Here is a 20,379-nt window from a genome sequence, read left to right as displayed (position 1 = left end):
AATGAGGGCTTATTGACACTCTCTGCCTCTTCCGCCTTCCCTTGGGGCATTTAAAATATGAGTGAAAGGAGTGTACAGCGCTGCATACGTCAAGTAGCGCTATAGAAATGATAAGTAGTAGTCGGAGGAGGGGTGAGTCTGCACACACTGTATATTCATCATCAGCATTGACAGATGCACAACAGAGGGTCCTAAAATGAGAGATGTATATTATAGACAGTGAAACAGGTTTTTCAAGATTTGACAATGAAATTTGAGATCCAAGGTGTGTACTATCTTTGGAAATTTACATTGTATTTTACCTCTTGAAATTAACATTTTTGAACTTAATCTGTTCCCTTTTTCCTATGTCTAAATGATCTGACATTACCCTGATATAGCTAAGTAAACAGTGGATATTTATCCAGAAAAAGTCAGCCATTCCAGGCATGCAGTATGTCCAATTTGCAGTATCTATTGAGAAGTTAATTTTATGGTTTGAATATCATGTAAACTAACATTACCTCCTACTTGTAGCAAAATAGCACCAACTTGGTTGAAGCAAATTGTTCACTGTTTACAAAGGATGTGTGGTTTTAAAATGAAAACCTAGAGTCTAGTGAGTTACTGTAAAATTTGTCTTTGGTGGGTAACCATTGTGTGTGTGAAGAGCAGGGTAACTACAGCCAGTTTTAGACATTTGGGTTTGGCAAGGCCCCTTAGCTACTAAACACAGAATAACATGGTAACATAATAGACGATGGCAGATAAAGACCAAAATGGACTGTCTGTCTTGTAAAGTGGTTAGGAATGCAATTTTTAAATTAGAATGGACCAGTGGAAAGGCAGAGAGTATGGAAGTGTATATGGGTGCTGGGCTCATGCTAAGCAATGGGGAAAAGCTCAAGCTGCAGGAAAATAATGGAAATAATTCTATAAATTGCTGCCTAGATATGCATGCCACTTACATATGATAATGAGGAAGGATCTAGCGAAGATTGAAGAATGCTCCAATAATTGGCAACTAAGATTTAATGCTAAGAAATGCAGGGTCATGCAATTGGAAAAGAGACGGATGAGGGGAGATATGATTGAGGTCTACAAAATCCTGAGTGGTGTAGAACGACTAGAAGTAAATTGATTTTTTACTCGTTCCAAAAGTACAAAGACTAGGGGACACTCAAGGCAGTTACTACTACTACTACTACTACTACTTAACATTTCTAAAGCGCTACCAGGGTCACGCAGCACTATACAATTTAACAAGGAAGGACAGTCCCTGCTCAAAGAAGCTTACAATGTAAGGTCAAATTTTTTTTTCACTCAACAAATAGTTAAGCTCTGGACCTCTTGCCATTGTCTGCTATTCCAGCTTATAATCGAAAGTAATCGCCGGCTATTTCCCGACACAAATCGGGATATGGCCGGCGATTTCGCAAAAGCGGTGAAAAGCGTATAATCGAAAGCTACATTTGTGATAGCTTCGCCGCTTTCCCTTCGCCGCACCGGCGAAAGTTCAAAGGGGTGTGTTGGCGGCGAAGCGAAGGCGGGACATGGGCAGGCTTGGGCGTGGCTACCAGATGGCCGGCTTTCGCGGATAATGGAAAAATAAATCCCGGCGATAAGCAGTATGTCGCCGGGTTTACTTGGTCCTTTTATTTTCACGACCAAGCCTCAAAAAGGTGCCCCAACTGACCAGATGACCACCGGAGAGAATGGGGGATGACCTCCCCTTACTCCCCCAGTGGTCGCCAACCCCCCTCCCACACTAAAATTATTAAAATACAAACCTTTTTTGCCAGCCTGTATGCCAGCCTCAAATGGCATACCCAGCACCCTGACAGCAGTATGCAGGTCCCTGGAACAGTTGTTGTTGGTTGCAGTGGACTGCAGAAAGACAGAGCCAGGCCCATCCCCCCCTACCTGGTCCACTTGTGGTGGGTAATGTTGAGTCCTCCCAAACCCCCCAAAACCCACTGTACCCATATGTAGGTGCCCCCCTTCAGCCCTTAGGGCTAGGGTAATGGTGTACACTTGTGAGCAGTGGGTTTTGGAGGGGATTTAGGGGACTCAGCACACAAGGGAAGGGTGCTATGCACCTGGAAGCTAATTTGGTTGTTTATAAAAGATGTTTGAAGTGCCCCTAGGGTGCCCGGTTGGTGTCCTGGCATGTGAGGGGGACCATTGCACTACGAATGCTGACTCCTCCCACGGCCAAATGCCTTGGATTTCGCCGGGTTTGAGATCGCCGGCAGTTTTTTCCATTATCGCGAAAAAACAAGAGTGGCGATCTCAAACCCGGCGAAATCCAAGGCATTTCGCCGGCCCACACCGTATTATCGAAAAAAAAGATGGTTCCGGCCGGCTGTTGCGCCGCCGCCAAAATAGATCGCCGGCGACCTATTTCGCCGGCGACGTTCGATTATTCCCCTCATTGAGACAGACATGGGGAAGCAACTGCTTGCCCCTGGATTAGTGTCATGGAATGTTGCTGCTAATTGGGTTTTTTACAGGTACTTGTGACCTGGTTAGCCACTGTTTGGAAAACAGGATACTGGGCTAGATGGACCATTGGTCTGACCCAGTATGGCTACTCTTATGTTCTAAGAATCCAAGGGAACGGTATGATATAGGGATTGAATTGATTTGCTTCTGTGTACGAAAGTAGAGCGGGACTTGGGGGTGATTGTGTCTGATGAGCTTAAGGTGGCCAAATAGGTAGAAAAAGCAATGGTCAAGATGCTTAGATGCATAAGGAGAGGGATGACCAGCAGGAAAAAGGAGGTGATAGTGCCCTTGAATAAGTGTCTGGTTAGGCCCATTTAGAGTACTGTGGGCAATTCTGGAGACCGCACCTACAGAAGGATATGAACTGGATGGAGTCGGTCCAGAGGGTAACTACAAAATTAGTAAGAGGTCTCGGTCATAAAACATATAAGGACAGACTTATGAACCTCAACATGTATACACTGGAAGAGAGGCAAGAGAGAGAGGGGATATGATAGAGACGTTTAAATACCTTGGCGGCATTAATGTACAGGAGGTGAGCCTTTTTCAAATGAAGGAAAACTCTGGAATGAGGAGGCATACAAAGAAGTTAAGAGAAAATAAGCTTAGGAGGAATCCAAAAAAATACTCTCCCGGCGGAGGTCGTAAAGACAAGGACCGTGTCAGAATTTAAGAAAATGTGGGACAGACGCATGGGATCCTTTCAGAAAAGGAGGAGTTAGTGGTTACCGAGGAAAGGCAGACTGAATTGGCCATTTGGCCCTTGTCTACCGTTATGTTTCTATATTTCTCTAACTGGTAGTTATGTGCAAATGTGCATTAAGCACTATTCTATAAGGTAGCGTTTATCTGCAGTGGGGTGGAGCATGAGCATGTCTTGAAATGATATGCAATTCTGTCAGTTATTTGTGTCACTTGGCACATGCAGGCAAGCCCATTTACACTTGCCGTTCACATGGTGTAAATGGTCGTGCTTAAACTTAGGTGCACCCATGCCAATTTATACTAGTATTCTGTAGTGGTGTCTTGGCATACAGATGCTGTTCCAGAATGAGTGCCCAGTGCTGAGCATCGGCATGCCTAAATGGAGGTTCCAATTTCTGGAGTTGCTTCCAAAATGCACAACAAAATGACTGTTTGGCAGTTGGGGGAAGGCAGCCTGAACTAGCAGGGTTGGGTACACTTTATTTGTGTGTTTTTCATTTATATTTAAAAGCTATCCCAGTGTTATGAAACACTGATTTGGTCAGAGGCTCTGAGCTGTTCTCCCACCAGTTTTGTTTTAAATTGAGGAAAATATTTGTGTGTGAACTAAGAGACTGTGGGAGTGGACTGGCGATATTGAATTTCCGAAGAAAATTGTATTAAGGCTGTGTTTGATGTGTTTGTGGGAAACTAGGGTGTGTGTAGTCCAAAACGAGAAAAATGCCATTGGGACAATTTGTAAAGAACAGAAGCCAAAGAAGAATAACTTTTACAGGCTTTATTACTTGCTGCTTCTAAGAAGAAAACTGAGAGAAGCTGAAGTGTTTATTCTGGCTGAGCTGCAGGTTGTCCTGATTTGGCTAAAGTTTCAAATTGAACAGAACCAGATTTCTAGATTGAATGAGATTGCTGCTGAATGATTTACAGTGTATAACTTGCTCTGCTTCATGTTGTATGTATATCAACGGGTTTGTAAAGTGTTGTATGGTGTGTGAGAGAATTATTTTTCACATTCTGGAGTGGAGGAATAGCCTAATGGCTAGCATAGTAGACTGAGAACCTGAGAGAACTGGGGTTCCATTCCCAATGTAGCTGCTCTTGACCCTGGGCAAGTCACTTAGGGAACCTTTTACAAAGGTGCGCTGAAAAATGGCTTGTGGTAGTGTAGGCATGGGTTTTGGGCGCGCACCAATCCATTTTTTAGAGCACCTGTAGAAAAAGACCCACGAAAATGGACGTGCGGCAAAATCAAAATTGCCCCTGTCCATTTTGGGTCTGAGACCTTACAGCCAGCCATTGACCTAGCGGTAAAGAATCCGGGTGGTAATGACCTATGTGCGTCAAATGCCACTTGGCGTGTGCCCATTATGTACGCCAGAAAATAAAATATATTTTTCAGACGCACATAGCGGATGCGCAACAAAATTGAAATTACCATAAGGGCCATGTGATAACCGGGCAGTAACTCCAATTTGGCACGCATTCGGCACGCGTAAGCTCCTACGCGGCTTAGTAAAAGGGCTCCTTAGGAACTCTTTTACCAAGCCCTGGTAGGGCTACCGCAGGCTTGGCATGTGGTGATTCGGAATTACTGTGGGAGCCCAGCGGTAGTGCCAACACCCACTGAGCGACATTTCTGGCTCCAAAATGTTTTTTTACTACCAGATTATCCTGGAGCCCTTACCACCTCCTAAGCAGAAGATGGTAAGGGCTCCCCCTGGAAATGCCTTGCCCCAAGTGTTACACTTACCACACCACCATTTCCATTTTTTAAAAAAGTCCTTTTACAGGTGGTGGTAAAAGAAGGCCTTGGCACACAGCAACCCGGCACACTAACACCACCACAGGGGGTCCCTTTACCACCACTTGGTAAAAGGACTTTGTAACTCTCCATTACCCCAGGAGCAAAAAAAGAAAAAAAACCCTTAGATTGTGAGCCCACTAGGGACAGAGAGTGTGCCTGTATATAATATGCAAACTGATTTGGTTGTACCACAGAAGACCAGTATATCAAGAATCTAATAAACATAAACATCTAGACATCTTGGTACTAGACCAAGACACTTTGCCAGAAAGTTTGAGTTTGGGAGATTGGGCAGGGTGTTAATCAGGTAACCATTATATTTTATTTTCTCAGTAGTTAGTATTTCAGTCTCAAGGTATCCAGAACACAATTGATCTACCTCCTACCTCTTTTTTTTGTTTTTTTTTCTTTTCTGCAGAGCACAAAGAACACTAAGATAGTTTCTAACATTTTAGAGCAGGGAGGAAGGTTTCTTTTTTTGAGTTTTTAAAGGCACATTGGTTATTGCACTACAACTGAACCGCAAGAAAGTGAGGGGGTCTTTTATAAAGGCACTAGCCGTTGAGCCAGTAAAAATGGGCTAGTATAGGATGGGGGGGGGGGGTTGAAAGGCCCCCCCCACCGCCGAGCCCGCCGCTGCCCCTCCGAGGTCACCGCTATGCCCCCCCCCCCCCCCCCCCCCGGAGTCACCGCCACCCCTCCACCCGGGCCGGGCCCTCGCTTCGCTATTGAAACAGCATGGGAACGCAGCACACAGCTCAGAAGAGCTGCCATCCTTCTTCTCTGCCTGTGTCCTGCCCTTGTGGGCGAGGGCGGGACACAGGCAGGGAAGGAAGGGATGACTCCCAAATCTACCTTTCTACCCCTGATATCTCACCTTGCATCCAAACCAAAGTTTCAGCGTGCTTGTCTGACATTGCTGTCTGGATGTCTCAACGCCACCTGAAATTAAATATGACCAAAACCGAGCTTCTCATTTTCCCCCCCAAACCCACCTCCCCGCTCCCCCCGTTTTCTATTTCTGTTGATGGCTCTCTCATTCTCCCTGTCTCCTCAGCTCGAAACCTTGGGGTCATCTTTGACTCTTCTCTCTCCTTCTCTGCTCATATCCAGCAGATTGCCAAGACCTGTCGTTTCTTTCTTTACAACATCCGTAAAATCCGCCCCTTTCTTTCCGAGCACTCTACCAAAACCCTCATCCACACCCTTGTCACCTCTTGTTTAGACTACTGCAATCTGCTTCTTGCTGGCCTCCCTCTTAGTCACCTCTCCCCTCTCCAGTCGGTTCAAAACTCTGCTGCCCGTCTCGTCTTCCGCCAGGGTCGCTTTACTCATACTACCCCTCTCCTCAAGACCCTTCACTGGCTCCCTATCTGTTTTTGCATCCTGATCAAACTTCTTCTACTAACCTATAAATGTACTCACTCTGCTGCTCCTCAGTATCTCTCCACACTCGTCCTTCCCTACACCCCTTCCTGTGCACTCCGCTCCATGGATAAATCCTTCTTATCTGTTCCCTTCTTCACTACTGTCAACTCCAGACTTCGCGCCTTCTGTCTCGCTGCACCCTATGCCTGGAATAAACTTCCTGAGCCCCTACGTCTTGCCCCATCCTTGGCCACCTTTAAATCTAGACTGAAAGCCCACCTCTTTAACATTGCTTTTGACTCGTAACCACTTGTAACCACTCGCCTCCACCTACCCTCCTCTCTTCCTTCCCGTTCACATTAATTGAGTTGATTTGCTTACTTTATTTATTTTTTGTCTATTAGATTGTAAGCTCTTTGAGCAGGGACTGTCTTCTATGTTTGTGCAGCGCTGCGTACGCCTTGTAGCGCTATAGAAATGCTAAATAGTAAGGAAGGCCGACGGCAGCTCAGCTGAGCTGTGTGCTGCGTTGACGCTGTTTCTATAGCGGAGTGAGGGCTCGGCCCGGGTGGAGGGTGGGTGGCGGCAGCGACTCCGGGTGGGGTGAGTGGTGGTGGCAACCTTGGGGGGGGGGGGAAGCCGTAGCGACGGCGGTTTCGTCCCTCCCCTTGCGCAGTAGAGACCCTCTCTGTCCCGCCCCCGTCATCACGTATTGACGCGGGGGCGGGACAGAGAGGATCTTTACTGCGCATTTGCGAGTGAGTTTGGTCACTCGCCGTTTATATGTTTGATGGGCATTTTTAGCGCATGCTAAACGCTAGAGATGCTCATGGACATATATGGACGTCTGTAGCGTTTAGCGCACACTTATTTTTAGCATGTGCTAAAATGCTTGTGCGCCTTTGTAAAAGGCCTACTGTGTGAGTTAAACAACTTGTGTATATTACACTCGATTCCACTCCATTTTGCTATATTAAATTAAATTTTTTAGAACAGCTTTAGTGGGAGACAAGGTTTAAAAATAAAACGACAAATCAAAATCTTTACACCTACCTGTGGGCCCCTTTTACCAAGCTGCAGCAAAAAGGGGCCTGTGCCAGCATAGGCACGTGTTTTTCACAAGCATCAAGGCCCCCTTTCAATGAAAGTCTCTCTTTCCTGCAGGAAATGGCCGTGTGACAAGTATGCATATTCTGCAGTGCGTAACTGCAAGGGGGATGTGGATGTGGGAGGGGCATGGGGCGTGGGCAGGTCAGGAGTGTGCCCAGAACTTACATGCTAAGGTTATAAAATTCCAACAGTTAAACAAGCCATTGTAACATTCAGGCGAGGACATTTATACCAGCCCTTGACAAGGTGTAAGCGGCCATGTTTAAGTGTTGGCACGTAACTGTAGACTTACAGTAGTATTCTATAGCAGCAATTACACATGTAATTACTCACTCTTAGTTTGCAGCGTCCCAGTGCCTAATTTGGTGACATAGAGAATTATCCCCATCCCTGTGTCAGTGGCACCCATTGGGCATGACATAGTTAATTGGCACATAATTGGTGATAAATACCATTAATTGGTGTTAACAAGCACTAATTAAGAACATAAGAGTAGCCATACTGGGTCAGATCAATAGTTCATCTAGCCCAGTATCCTGTTTTCCAAACAGTGGCCAAGCCAGGTCACAAGTACCTGGCCGAAACTCAAATTGTGGCAACACTCCATACTACAAATCCAGGGCAAGCAGTTGCTTCCCCATGTCTGTCTCAATAGCAGACTATGGACTTTTCCTCCAGGAATTTGCCCAAACCTTTTTTAAACCCAGATACACTAACCACTGTTACCACCTCCTTCGGCAAAGAGTTCCAGAGCTTAACTATTCGTTGACTGAAAAAATATTTTCTCCTATTTGTTTTAAAAGTATTTCCATATAACTTCCTTGAGTGTCTCCTAGTCGTTGTACTTTTGGAACAAGTAATAAGTTGGTTTACTTCTACTCATTCTACACCACTCAGAATTTTGTAGACCTCAATCATATCATATTGCACTGAATTGCAATTACATGCATAACAGACTTATGCCGAGTAACCTAGTGGTTAGGGCAGAAGGCTTTGATCCTGGTGAACTGGGTTCAATTTCCACTGTAGCTCGTTGTGACTCTGGGCAAATGAGTTAACCCTCCATTGCCCCAAGTTCAAAAAATACATACCTGTATATAATATGTAACCATTGAAAGATGGTATATCAAGTCCCATTCCCTTTCACTTTCCCTCTTTTCTATAAACAGTACGCCTAATTTCTCTTGCATGCCAGTGCAAAGGAGGTGTTAACATGGGAGGGGAATAGGCATGTCAGGGGACGTTCTGACTATTCATGTGCCCACTTTATAGAACAGTAACACACCCAACAGCCAGATTTAGATGCCAACATTTGCACCAGCCATTGACATGGCATAAGTGGTTACGCCTAAAGGGTGACACATAACTGTGGATTTACGCTAGTATTCTGTAACAGATTTGGGGCCCTGTTTACTAAGGTGCACTAGCGTTTTTCGTGCATGCTAAAATTAGCACACGCTAACCGTGTAGATGCCCATAGGAATGTTATGGCATCTATATGATTAGCATGCTAAAAACGCTAATGCGCCTTTAGCGTGGCTTAGTAAACAGGGCCCTTGGTGTGCAGTTGTGTCCTTATAGAATACTAGCTTAGCACCCAGTTTTTGGGTGCCTAACTTTTAGTGACCTATATAGAATTTATCCCTCTATGTATCGCGGTTGATATTCAACCACTATCCATATAGCTAAGCAGTTTTATGTAGGACAGTCTTTTTGCTGTCCTAAATTAAACCACATAGATAGTGGCTGAATATTGCTGACTATCTGTACAGTTAGCTGAAATGTCCACATTCTGCTCTTGCCCCATCCTAGCACCACTGCTATGGGGCCACAGGGGCGTGTCCCCCGTAGATTTGCCCCTGGACCCCCTACTGACGACCCTCTCAACCCCCCTCCTCCCACCGTCACTCCGCCGTCGCACCTCACTTCCCTTTGCTGGTGGGGGACCCCAACCCCCGCCAGCCGAAGTCTCCTTCCTTCCTTCCTTCGTTTGGGTTTGGTTTCTGAAGTCCTGCACGCACGTACAATGTGCAGGACGTCAGGCTCACAGAAACTGAAATACTGCCCAGGGCTTGCGGTAGCCAGGCGGTAATGCTGATTTGCCGCGTGCTGGATGCACTTAGGCCCTTACGTGCCTTTGTAAAAGTTATGTACGTAACTGACCCTATACTATAAACTGTGCGCATAAGTTTGCATGCTATTCATAATGTTGGGCACACAACTTTATAGAATTAGGGAGACAGAGGACAAACCTATAAACTGGTCACCTCAATTTAGGACCTCCACGAGTGTGCATGGTAGGAACCTAATCCACAAAGGAATTAAGTGGCCAGGCTCTGTTGTAAAATACTAATGTAACCCAGTAACTACACGCCTAACATTTAAATACTCGCACTTAAGTCAACCATACAGCTGGTATAAGTGGGAGCACCTAAATGCAGAAGGACATGTGTAACTTACAGTACTTTAAGACAGGTGTATAAGTTGGAGACCTGCCTATGTCCTGTCCATATTCCATCCTTCTGTACGTACCCTACCCACTATGGAAGTTATGCAGGCATTTTTTTGTTGTTGTTACATTTGTACCCCGCAGTTTCCCACTCATGGCAGGCTCAATGCAGCTTACATGGGGCAATGGAGGGTTAAGTGACTTGCCCAGAGTCACAAGGAGCTGCCTGTGCCTGAAGTGGGAATTGAACTCAGTTCCTCAGTTCCCCAGGACCAAAGTCCACCACCCTAACCACTAGGCCACTAGGTGATGTGCTAGCATTTATGAGTGTAAGTGCACATATATACACAATCCAGCCGATATTCAGCGGGAGTTAACTGGTTGGGAAAGGCAGCTGACTGGTTAACTCGTGTCTAGGAACCGTCATTTTCAGTGGCAGTTAACGCCAAAAATAAAGCCGGTGATGTTGGGGGTGTTCCGGGGGTGTGACCAGTTAAGTCCCGATATTCAGAACTTAACTGGCCAGGTTTAGAGGCCAAATAAGGCCGCCTAAAAAGAAGGCCTATCTTTGCCCGCTAAGCTATGGCCAGTTAAGTTAACGGTCACGTGCTAGCTGGCATTGAAAAACCCAGAAATTCAATGCTGGTTGCCATAAGTGGCCCAGCATTGAATATCGGGTTGAATGCCAGTATCAGGCAGTTAACCGCTGCCCACTGGTGGCTGAATAGCGGTCAATATATGCTACTATTCTAAACATTACATGTATAATGCACATATAACAATGTTAGAACCTTGGCCCCCCTAGTGCTGCGAAAATTCTACAGACTGCCTTGCCATTGTCTAAATCAGGGGCGTATCTGAACTTCATTGGTAGGGGGGCCAGAGCGAGGTGAGATGGCCATTTTAGCCCCCCCCCCCCCCCCCCCCCCCCCCCCCCCCCCCACCAACCCCCCGCTGCAGACGACGACAACCCACCACCACCCCCCCGCACCGCCTACCGCTGTCGCCATCACCACCACCACCTCCAACTACTTTAAAATCCCCCCTATTTTGTATTTTCTACCGTGGGATGCTTTCCTGGCAGTAAACAGCATCGAGTGCATGCTGTGTGCTTACCGCCGGGGTCGTGTGTGAGACCTTACCGCTAAGTCAATGTGTGGTGGTAAGGTCTCAGGCACACAAAATGGACACACATAGTTATCATTTTGCCGCACATTCATTTTCTGGCCCCTTAAAAAAAGGCCCTTTTTCCAGGACGCAGTAACAAATGGTCCGGCGCATGCCCAAAAGACTTCAACATAGTTACTTCCAGAAAACGTCATAAAAACTGGTCCCTAGTATTTATGTGTAGTAAGTGCAAATGTACATGGCAATTATGGGGGAATGCCCAGCATGTCCATTTGTTGTTCCTTCATTAAAACGTCTGTTAGTACACTGTACTCTGGCACAATTAGCATGGAGACACTTAGCACCTCCTATTTAGAAGGCAATAAGTGGACCTGCATTAAATGCACAAGTGCTGGTTACTGTGCTGCAGTGGCATAGCTATGGGGGGCCTTGGGGGCCTGCCCCCCCCAAATGTGATCCGGGTCCCCTGGTTTGGTTTGGCTGTTTGGGTTCCCCAAACCCCACCAGCTGAAGCCTTTCTCCAGCGCAGTTCTCTGCGCATTGCCTGTCCTGCTTCCTCTCAGGTCACGTGCATGCTCGGTTTTAGTGAAACTGAGTATGTGCAGAAATGTCCCGCATTCTGAGTTTCACTAAAGCCAAGCATATGCACATGACATGAGAGGAAGCAGAACAGGCAATGCACAAAGAACTGCGCTGGAGAAAGACTTCAGCATCCCCAGCCAGCAAGGTATATGGGGTTGCGGCTAGGCGGGGGTTGCAGCAGAGAGGCGGGCCAAACTGTATCCCCCCCCCCCCCCCCCCCCCCACACACACACTTTGGGCCCCTGCTATGCTGTATATGCCTTGTGCTACCTACAGTTTGCTCTACATGCCCCGCATAGTTACCGCCCCCAATCACAAATTGCTCTTAATATGTGAATTATTACACGCTAAACTATTGAAATAACATAACACCAATAACTGCTCTTGTGTGGTAGCAGTTACTGCGCACTTATTCACACGTTAGCTGCCGGTTTCTATATATCACGCCTAGATTTACGTGCGGAAATCAAAGCATATTCTTTAACAATGCCCATAGCCTAATTGGCTAACAAGCCAATCAGCATTGATAATTGCCAATTAACAAGCAAGTATTGATGCTAATTGGCATTAATTAGAATTTATGCACAGAACTGTTCAGGCATATTCTGTAACGTACTGCGTGTATATTCTAAGTCACTTGCTGGGAAGGGGGTGCGGCCATAGGTGCAGAATGCGTGGATCGTGGGCATTTCTAAAATCTATGCGCGTTTATAGAATACACCCGGTCCACACCTAATTTACGCATCGACATTTACACTGCCCACAATTAAATATAGTCACAAGGACAGGCGCTTGGTGTATTCTACAAATCATGTGGAAAGTTAGGCTTATTCTATAAAGTACACCTAAATTAAGGTGTACTTTATAGAATGCACTTAGGCAAATTTCATTACAGCGCCAAAACTTTTAGGTGTGAGCTATAGAATCTAGTCCTAATTGCCTAAAACACTTCAGTAAAAAGGGCCCCTTAATTGTTTATATGTGTATATCTCTGGAAGGATCCAAACTGTTAGGAAAGGCGAGGAAAGCTAGTCAGGTGTGGAAGAGTTATTTGAAGATAAAATAGTGCTACACGAGGAGCCACCAGAGTCAGTATTTAGGATATGAAACATTCTCACATAATCACTCTTAGAATCTGATTATTCTTTTATTTGTTATTTTTTTTCAGGCTATTTCCAGAATTTGTTGAGCAAGTCAGAGAAGACCCTGCAAGACAACATTTCCTGCATGTACGGAGAGCTATACAGTCAGAACATTAAGCAATTCAAAGAACTTGTACATTGAGCTACGCCAGTATTACCGTGGGTCCAGTGTCAATTTGGAAGAGGCACTCCATGATTTTGGATTACACCTGCTGGAGCGACTTTTTAAGCTGCTGAATCCCCAATATCAAATTACTGATGACTACCTGGACTGTTTAGTGAAGCATTTCTGAGCAGTTTAAGCCTTTTGGGGAGGTCCCAAGGGACCTGAAGTGAAGGCAACAAGAGCATTTATTGCAGTGCGCTCCTTTGTGCAGGGCTTAAGCGCTGGAAGTGATGTTGTCAAAAGAGTGTCTCAGGTAAGTAATTAACAATTTCTACCACCGCTAATGTAATTAGTAATTTGTCTATAAAGCCTGAACAAAATGGCTGCCATGACCTCTCGTGGCAGCCTCACAGTACTTAGAATAGGGTCAGTTACTTGTCTAGGACTGGGGGAGGATGGGACTTGGAGGGTTCTAGGAAACCTTTAAATAATTATGTGGGTCCCAGCTGATATTCAGTGCCAGAACCTGTAAAGCTAACTGGCCTATTTAGGACAGCTTTTGAGCTGTCCTAACTTGTCGGGGTTAGCTATATGGGTCCCAGCACTAAGTGTTGCGAGCACCTAACCACCAGCTCCTCCCCAAGTACTGCGTTCTGTACCACCCCTGACCTGTCCTTTATTTTTATGACCAGTCAGAGCCAATATTCAGCAGCACTGCCCAATTAAGTGAAGCTAAATATGGCAGTTGGGTGGCCAGGAGCAATTTAAACGGGCTGAAGCCTCTCCTGCCCACTTAAATTGCTTTGAATATCAAGCAGACTATTCTATATATATATGTATACACAGAGCTATATCTATAGATGATGAAAAGCAAAGTCATTAAATAGGGATATGCACAGGTTAAAACGTTTTAGTTCACTTTCAGTTCATTTGGCATTTTCCGTTGATTTTCAGGTGGGTTTTTTTTTTTTTTGGGGGGGGGGGGGTGATTTAATGGTGTATGGTTTACCATCCTTCCTGTATCCGTAACAGGGCAGTTTACACAATACAAATCTGAGGGAAAAAAGAACGCTATTAATTTGATAGAACAAAGAAGTATAGAGTATTGAAAGGCCAGGAAATTGTAGGCAGTGTTCACCCATACTAGGACCTATTGGTCTAGGCCTGCTGAATGAGAGATGTTTTCAAAGCTGCTTTAAATTAGGAAGCAACATATGCATGTAGTAAGACTGTCACCAAGTAACTATTTTTAATGCTGACTGCCTTCCAATCTGCTCTTTTTACGCGCCAAACAGGATTATCCAACTGACCAACTCTCTTGGCTCTACCCTCGACTTCTCTTCACCATATTGAACTCTCTCCTCAAGGTGCCCCTCCCCCAACTCCCCCTTCATTATCTCCTCAGACCCCTTGCTGAATCTTTAAACGACAAGGTTCAAAAGATTGTCACATTCTCAACCTCTCACTTTCCACTGCAACTGTCCCTACTGCCTTTAAACATGCTGTGGTCACACCTCTCCTTAAGAAGCCTTCACTCGACCTACTTGTCCCTCTAATTACCGACCCATCTCCCTCCTCCCTTTTCTCTCCAAATTACTTGAGCGTGCTGTTCACACCGCTGCCTTGATTTTCTCTTCTCACATGCTATTCTTGACCCACTACAATCTGGTTTTCACCCCTATCCACTCAACGAAACTGCGCTTACTAAAGTCTCCAATGACTTATTACTGGCTAAAATCAGAGGTCTCTATTCCATCCTCATTCGTCTTGATCTTTCCGCTGCTTTGACACTGTCGAACACAGCATACTCCTCGATACCCTGTCCTCACTTGGATTCCAGGGCTCTGTCTTTTCCTGGTTCTCTTCCTACCTCTCCCTCCGCACCTTCAGTGTTCACTCTGGTGGATCCTCTTCTACTTCTATCCCTCGCCTGTCGGCGTAACTCAGGGTCCTGTTCTTGGTCCCCTCCTCTTTCTATCTACACTTCTTCCCCGTGGTTCATTAATCCTCATCCCATGGCTTTCCTACCATCTCTATGCTGATGACATCCCAAATCTACCTTCTACCCCGATATCTCACCTTGCATCCAAACCAAAGTTTCAGCGTGCTTGTCTGACATTGCTCTCTGGATGTGTCAACGCCACCTGAAATTAAACATGACCAAAACCGAGCTTCTCATTTTTCCCCCCAAACCCACCTCCCCACTCCCCCCATTTTCTATTTCTGTTGATGGCTCTCTCATTCTCCCTGTCTCCTCAGCTCGAAAACCTTGGGGTCATCTTTGACCTCTTCTCTCTCCTTCTCTGCTCATATCCAGCAAGATCGCCAAGACCTGTCGTTTCTTCCTTTACAATATCCGTAAAATCCGCCCCCTTTCGTTCCGAGCACTCTACCAAACCCTCATCCACAACCCTTGTCACCTCTCGTTAGACTACTGCAATCTGCTTCTTGCTGGCCTCCCACTTAGTCACCTTTCCCCTCTCCAATCGGTTCAAACTCTGCTGCCCGTCTCGTCTTCCGCCAGGGTCGCTTTACTCATACTACCCCTCTCCTCAAGTCGCTTCACTTGGCTCCCTATCCGTTTTCGCATCCTGTTCAAACTTCTTCTACTAACCTATAAAGTTACTCACTGTGCTGCTCCCCAGTATCTCTCCACACTCGTCCTTCCCTACACCCCTTTTCCGTGCACTCCGCTCCATGGATAAATCCTTCTTATCTGTTCCCGTCTCCACTACTGCCAGCGCCAGACTTCGCGCCGTCTGTCGCGCTGCACCCTACGCCTGGAATAAACTTCCTGAGCCCCTATGTCTGCCCCATCCTTGGCCACCTTTAAATCTAGACTGAAAGCCCACCTTTTAATATTGCTTTTGACTCGTAACCACTTGTAACCACTCGCCTCCACCTACCCTTCTCTCCTCCTTCCTTTAGACATTAATGATTTGATTTGCTTACTTTATTTTTTGTCTATTAGGTTGTATTAGGTGTAAGCTCTTTGAGCAGGGACTGTCTTTCTTCTATGTTTGTGCAGTGCTGCATACGCCTTGTAGCGCTATAGAAATGCTAAATAGTAGTAGTAGTAGTAAAGTATGCTGCCATAGTGGGAGACAATAAGGTTACACTGTGGCCCTTCAGGAGCAGACCACCAAGAACATTACTATGTTTACAGACTAAGTTTTGTGTTTGACTTTTTCTCCCCTGGTGAACGAATCGGACCCCTAGCCAATACTCATAATAAATTGTGTTTTCTTTTACCTGCACCCGTTGTGTGGCTCCAGTTTGTCCTGGCTCCAGGCCCGCTGTGACTCATGTCATCGTATCACGTTAAGTTGCATTAAATTGATTTTATGCATACTAAAATTTTGAAGATACATTAATGAACCGAATGCACTAACAAAGGCACATCCGTAGGCCATAGAACCAAACAAGCAAATTTGAATATGCAAGTAAACCCATACTTGAGTTTGTAGTCTTTTCTGCCCTTTATGTTCATTTACCAATATTTGTTAGTCAAATTAGATTTGATTGTTAGGATTTAATCTGTACTGCTTTACCCAGAGCTAATCTGAATGATTTGATACCGGCCCTCGCTAAACTGTGGAGCACAGCTACAGTAAATTAACTTGTTTGTCTTTTCTCTCATTACTATTTGGTACACTGCTCTAATTCCATCTGATCTGTAGGAGTGGACAAATTAAATAGCACAAAATGTGAATGGAAAATAAGAAAACAGGTTTTGTATATGCATATCACAAGCTTTTGCCAACTTACACAAACCATGAGCGCCATTTGCTATTTGTTTGAATTACTATTTTTTTTATTAGCATGCCTGAAGTGTTTACAGGCAGTTAGAGCTATGAATGTATCTCTATTTGGAAAGTGCCACAGCCAGGAAGGCAGATGTAAGGTTTATTTCTTTCAGCAACCCACTGAATGAAGGTTTTGGTTTCATTCCTGAGGAAATAAACATTCAATAAACAAGATGATGGTGGTACTGTTTATTAAACTAACTTTATTGAGCTGTGTATCCTTCATTAAGTAATCAGCTACTCACAGATATATTAAGCTGTCCAGTGAAGAGATATTATCTTATCCATAGTTCTCACACAGTTCTTATTTTTCTTGTATGCCTGTCTTCTCTGGATCAATATTTCCTAACCTTCTTGTGCCCAAGGCACACCTATATTAAGTAAAATGCTGTGTGGCACACCAGCTACCATGGATCAGGCATTGTGGACACAAAGGGTCTGATTCAGTAAACAGCAATCAAATTTAGGCCCACACAATACAATTCCCATATATTACTGTTTTTTCAACAACACTTTCTGACTCATTCAGTAAGTGAAAACGTTTTTGTATGTGCTCATAGATTCTTGTAAGGACCATCACACACCAACCAGGTCTTATATTGTTCACAGGCCACTAATCATAGCATATGTTTTTCTTTATAAGTGCCATAACGTTGTAAAATGCCACTTAGCTTGTTGTGGTCTTGGGTCCCCTCCTGAAGTTAAAGTTGCTATAATAGGTCCTTGAGAATTAATCAAAAGTAAAACAAACTGATCAATAAATGAAGTAAACCACAAACTTTACAAAATAATTATTTAAATACCTCATAGACTGGAAAAGGAAAAGAAAATGCTACTTGAAATTTGGGGGAAGAGGACTCATATGGTCAAAAGAAAAGCTAAGGAAGCACTGAAAGCCCTTCCAGAGGCTGGCAGGACACAAAGAAGAAGGTTCAGTAGAGGGAAGAAGATGATCTCCACTTATAATAAGTGTGCTGTACAAGGCAGGTCCAGCTATCCATGCCCTGTATGCTGCCCATTAAGTCCTACAGCCTGGGGATCATACTATTGTCCAGGAAGGAGACACGAGGGCCAAAAGAGCCCCTATGTGTTTGAGAGCCACCACTAGTGTCCTCTTGTTGCTTTGAGATGTTGAATGTGTGAATCTGGACGTGAGCAGCGGGCTGTGGTAACTTTTCCTGTTGCGAAGCACTACAGGGTCTCTCTTATGTGTATCTGTACAACACAAGCAAAAGAATAGTAGGAAATGGACCATGGAGTCCAGAAACAAGGAAAGCAAACTCAATGCTTAAGAAGATTAATTGATCATAGACCTCGACACGGGTACTGTGTTTCGCCTGTGGTCTGCGGCCTGCTTCAGAAGTCTAAAAACAGATATATATTGAATACAATAAGTGATAAATAAAATGCAAACAACTATAAAACAAAATAGGATTATCTGTATCTGTACAGCACTGCATATCTTGTATGTCTACCTGTATCAAATATGTATGCTTGGTGGCAGATCCTGGTCTAAACTCCTAAAGAACTTGATACAATCCAACCTGGACATCTCAATTCTGACTTTGCATGCTTTCTAAAATTTATTTATTAGGATTTATTTACAGCCTTTTTGATGGAAAATGCCATCCAGTACATCTATGTATAGTTTTTGGGGGCAAATCTACAACTAGGCACCTCCATTTAGGCAACCTAAGGCTGTGCGCTAGGAGCCTTTTGCAACTGGGTGCCCAGGTTATGTTACATAGTACTAGAATCATCCGCCATCAGTGCACCTAATATTTACATGCCTGCAGTTACACTGGCCATAGATCTGGTATAAACGCAAGTGCCAAATACGGCAGGGGTACATGTAGCTTACAGTACTGTGTAAACTAGGGGTGTAACTGGGATCCCCACCCAGGTTCCAGCCCTGTGAATGCCCCCCCCCCCTTTGCAAATATGCACTATGTAAATTAAGTGGGTATTTTCAGAATAGCACTTAGGTGCCTTGATGGCACTTCACAGCGATCAGGGGGGGGAGGGGCAGTGACGATAATTGTGTGGGGAGGGGCAGCAGCAATCCGTGGAGGGCAGCGGCTTGCCCGGGCCCAGTTCAGTCTCTCGGTGACCCTGTATATGTGCGCAGAGGATGATTATGTTATTAAAAAAACTTTATATACCACTATGCTTTACCAGATCTAGGCAGTTGACAATATAAAATACAATTAAAATTAAGATAAAAAGAAAATAATGCCATAAGTCAACAAAAAGAAAGCCTATCATGTGCACTCAAGAACATTCACTCACAGAAAAGTTATATTTCTCAAATTGCAGCAACTTCAATAAATCCTCCTATCCCCTTTCTCAGATACATTAAATGGTTGACAGAAAAAGAAACTTTTGAGTGAGATTTTAAACTTTCTCTAGCTAGCTGCAGCTCTCAAATCTTTTGGTAACTCATTCCATAGATGAGGGGCCAAGCATTAAAAAGCTCTATCGCTCGTTCTTTCCCACCTTACTCTATACTAGGAACCACCTTCTAAAGTCCTGAAATGACTTCATACCCTTCCTGGTGAATAAAGCGGTTGCATTCATAAAAGCCTATGGGCCAATATTAACATGTTGAAGTAAATCCTGTGGTAGCCAATGATATTGTATAAATAGTTAACTTGTTTGTCTTTTCTCTCATTACTATTTAGTACACTGCTCTAATGATCAAATTTATGTTTGTTAGCCAGTAGTCTAACTGCTGCATTTTGCAAAGTTTGTAATCTTTTCAGGTTACACCCTGGCAGGCCAGCATATATAACATTAATATAATCAATTTGCAAGATGAGTAATCCATATAATAGCATTTGTAATGCTGAGTTATTAAATAAATGCTTTAACGAGAGTAATTTTCATAGTACCATAAAGCCTTCTTTTACTAACTTAGGGACCCTTTTACAAAGCGACGGTAAGCCCAACGCGGGCTTACCACTTGCTAAAAGGGAAGTAACCGCCAGACTACCGCAGCCAGCCTAGCGGTAGTTCCCACCCCCAGCGTGCGCCATTTCTGCCTCTACAAAAATATTTTTACCAGGCATTACTGCAAAGGGTAGCGCGGGAGCCCTTACCCACCACCTCAATTGGTGGTGGTAAGTACTCCCACCGAAATGGGCGTGCGGCAAGTGCTTCACTTTTCGCACGTCCATTCTTTAAAAAAAACAACAACTGCCTTTTATCCGCTGTGGTAAAAGTGGGCCTCAGCAGTGTCAAAATTTGTGCCGATGCCAGAGCAGGCCTCCTTTGCTTGCAGCTTCATAAAAGGACCCCTTAGTAACCATATTCTCAAATAATTTAAAATCAGTAAGAACCCCCAGGCATCTGAAGCATGTTACTGTGCTTAAATGCTAGAACCTAGATTATAGAATTATCCTTCAGGTATATATTCAGTGTCGCTTGCTTTATGTATAGCACAGATGAATATTAGAATAATTTGAAAGGAGTAGTCACTTCAAAGTATTCCCTCAACATCCTACTCAGTGAAATCTCTCTGGAGAAAGGTTTTAGATAAGACAAGATTTGTTTGTTAGGCATACTGACAGTTGAGCTCACTCACTGGCAGGCAGGGAAAATGTTACATTACATTCTGAAACCTCAGTGTGGAGCTGGGAGGAAGGATCATAGTTATATGCAAATTTGTAGGCTCAATGTGGCTTCCATAGTAC

At 44.6% G+C, this 20,379-nt stretch overlaps 1 protein-coding gene across 1 annotated transcript in view; it reads left to right on the top strand.

Moving 5' to 3' along the window:
- The window catches only part of GPC1 (glypican 1), a 491,577-nt gene that overhangs the window by 407,392 nt on the left and 63,806 nt on the right, over window positions 1–20,379 (top strand). The window contains 4 exon segments of the mRNA XM_030216135.1: window positions 12,802–12,905; window positions 12,907–13,065; window positions 13,067–13,106; window positions 13,109–13,194. Coding sequence (XP_030071995.1) covers window positions 12,802–12,905; window positions 12,907–13,065; window positions 13,067–13,106; window positions 13,109–13,194 — 389 coding nt within the window.

The sequence above is a fragment of the Microcaecilia unicolor genome, chromosome 10, assembly GCF_901765095.1.
Source record: "Microcaecilia unicolor chromosome 10, aMicUni1.1, whole genome shotgun sequence".
Classification (NCBI taxonomy): Eukaryota; Metazoa; Chordata; class Amphibia; order Gymnophiona; family Siphonopidae; genus Microcaecilia; species Microcaecilia unicolor.
The sequence above is the reverse complement of the archived record's forward strand: the minus strand, read 5'-3'. Positions and strand labels throughout refer to the sequence as shown.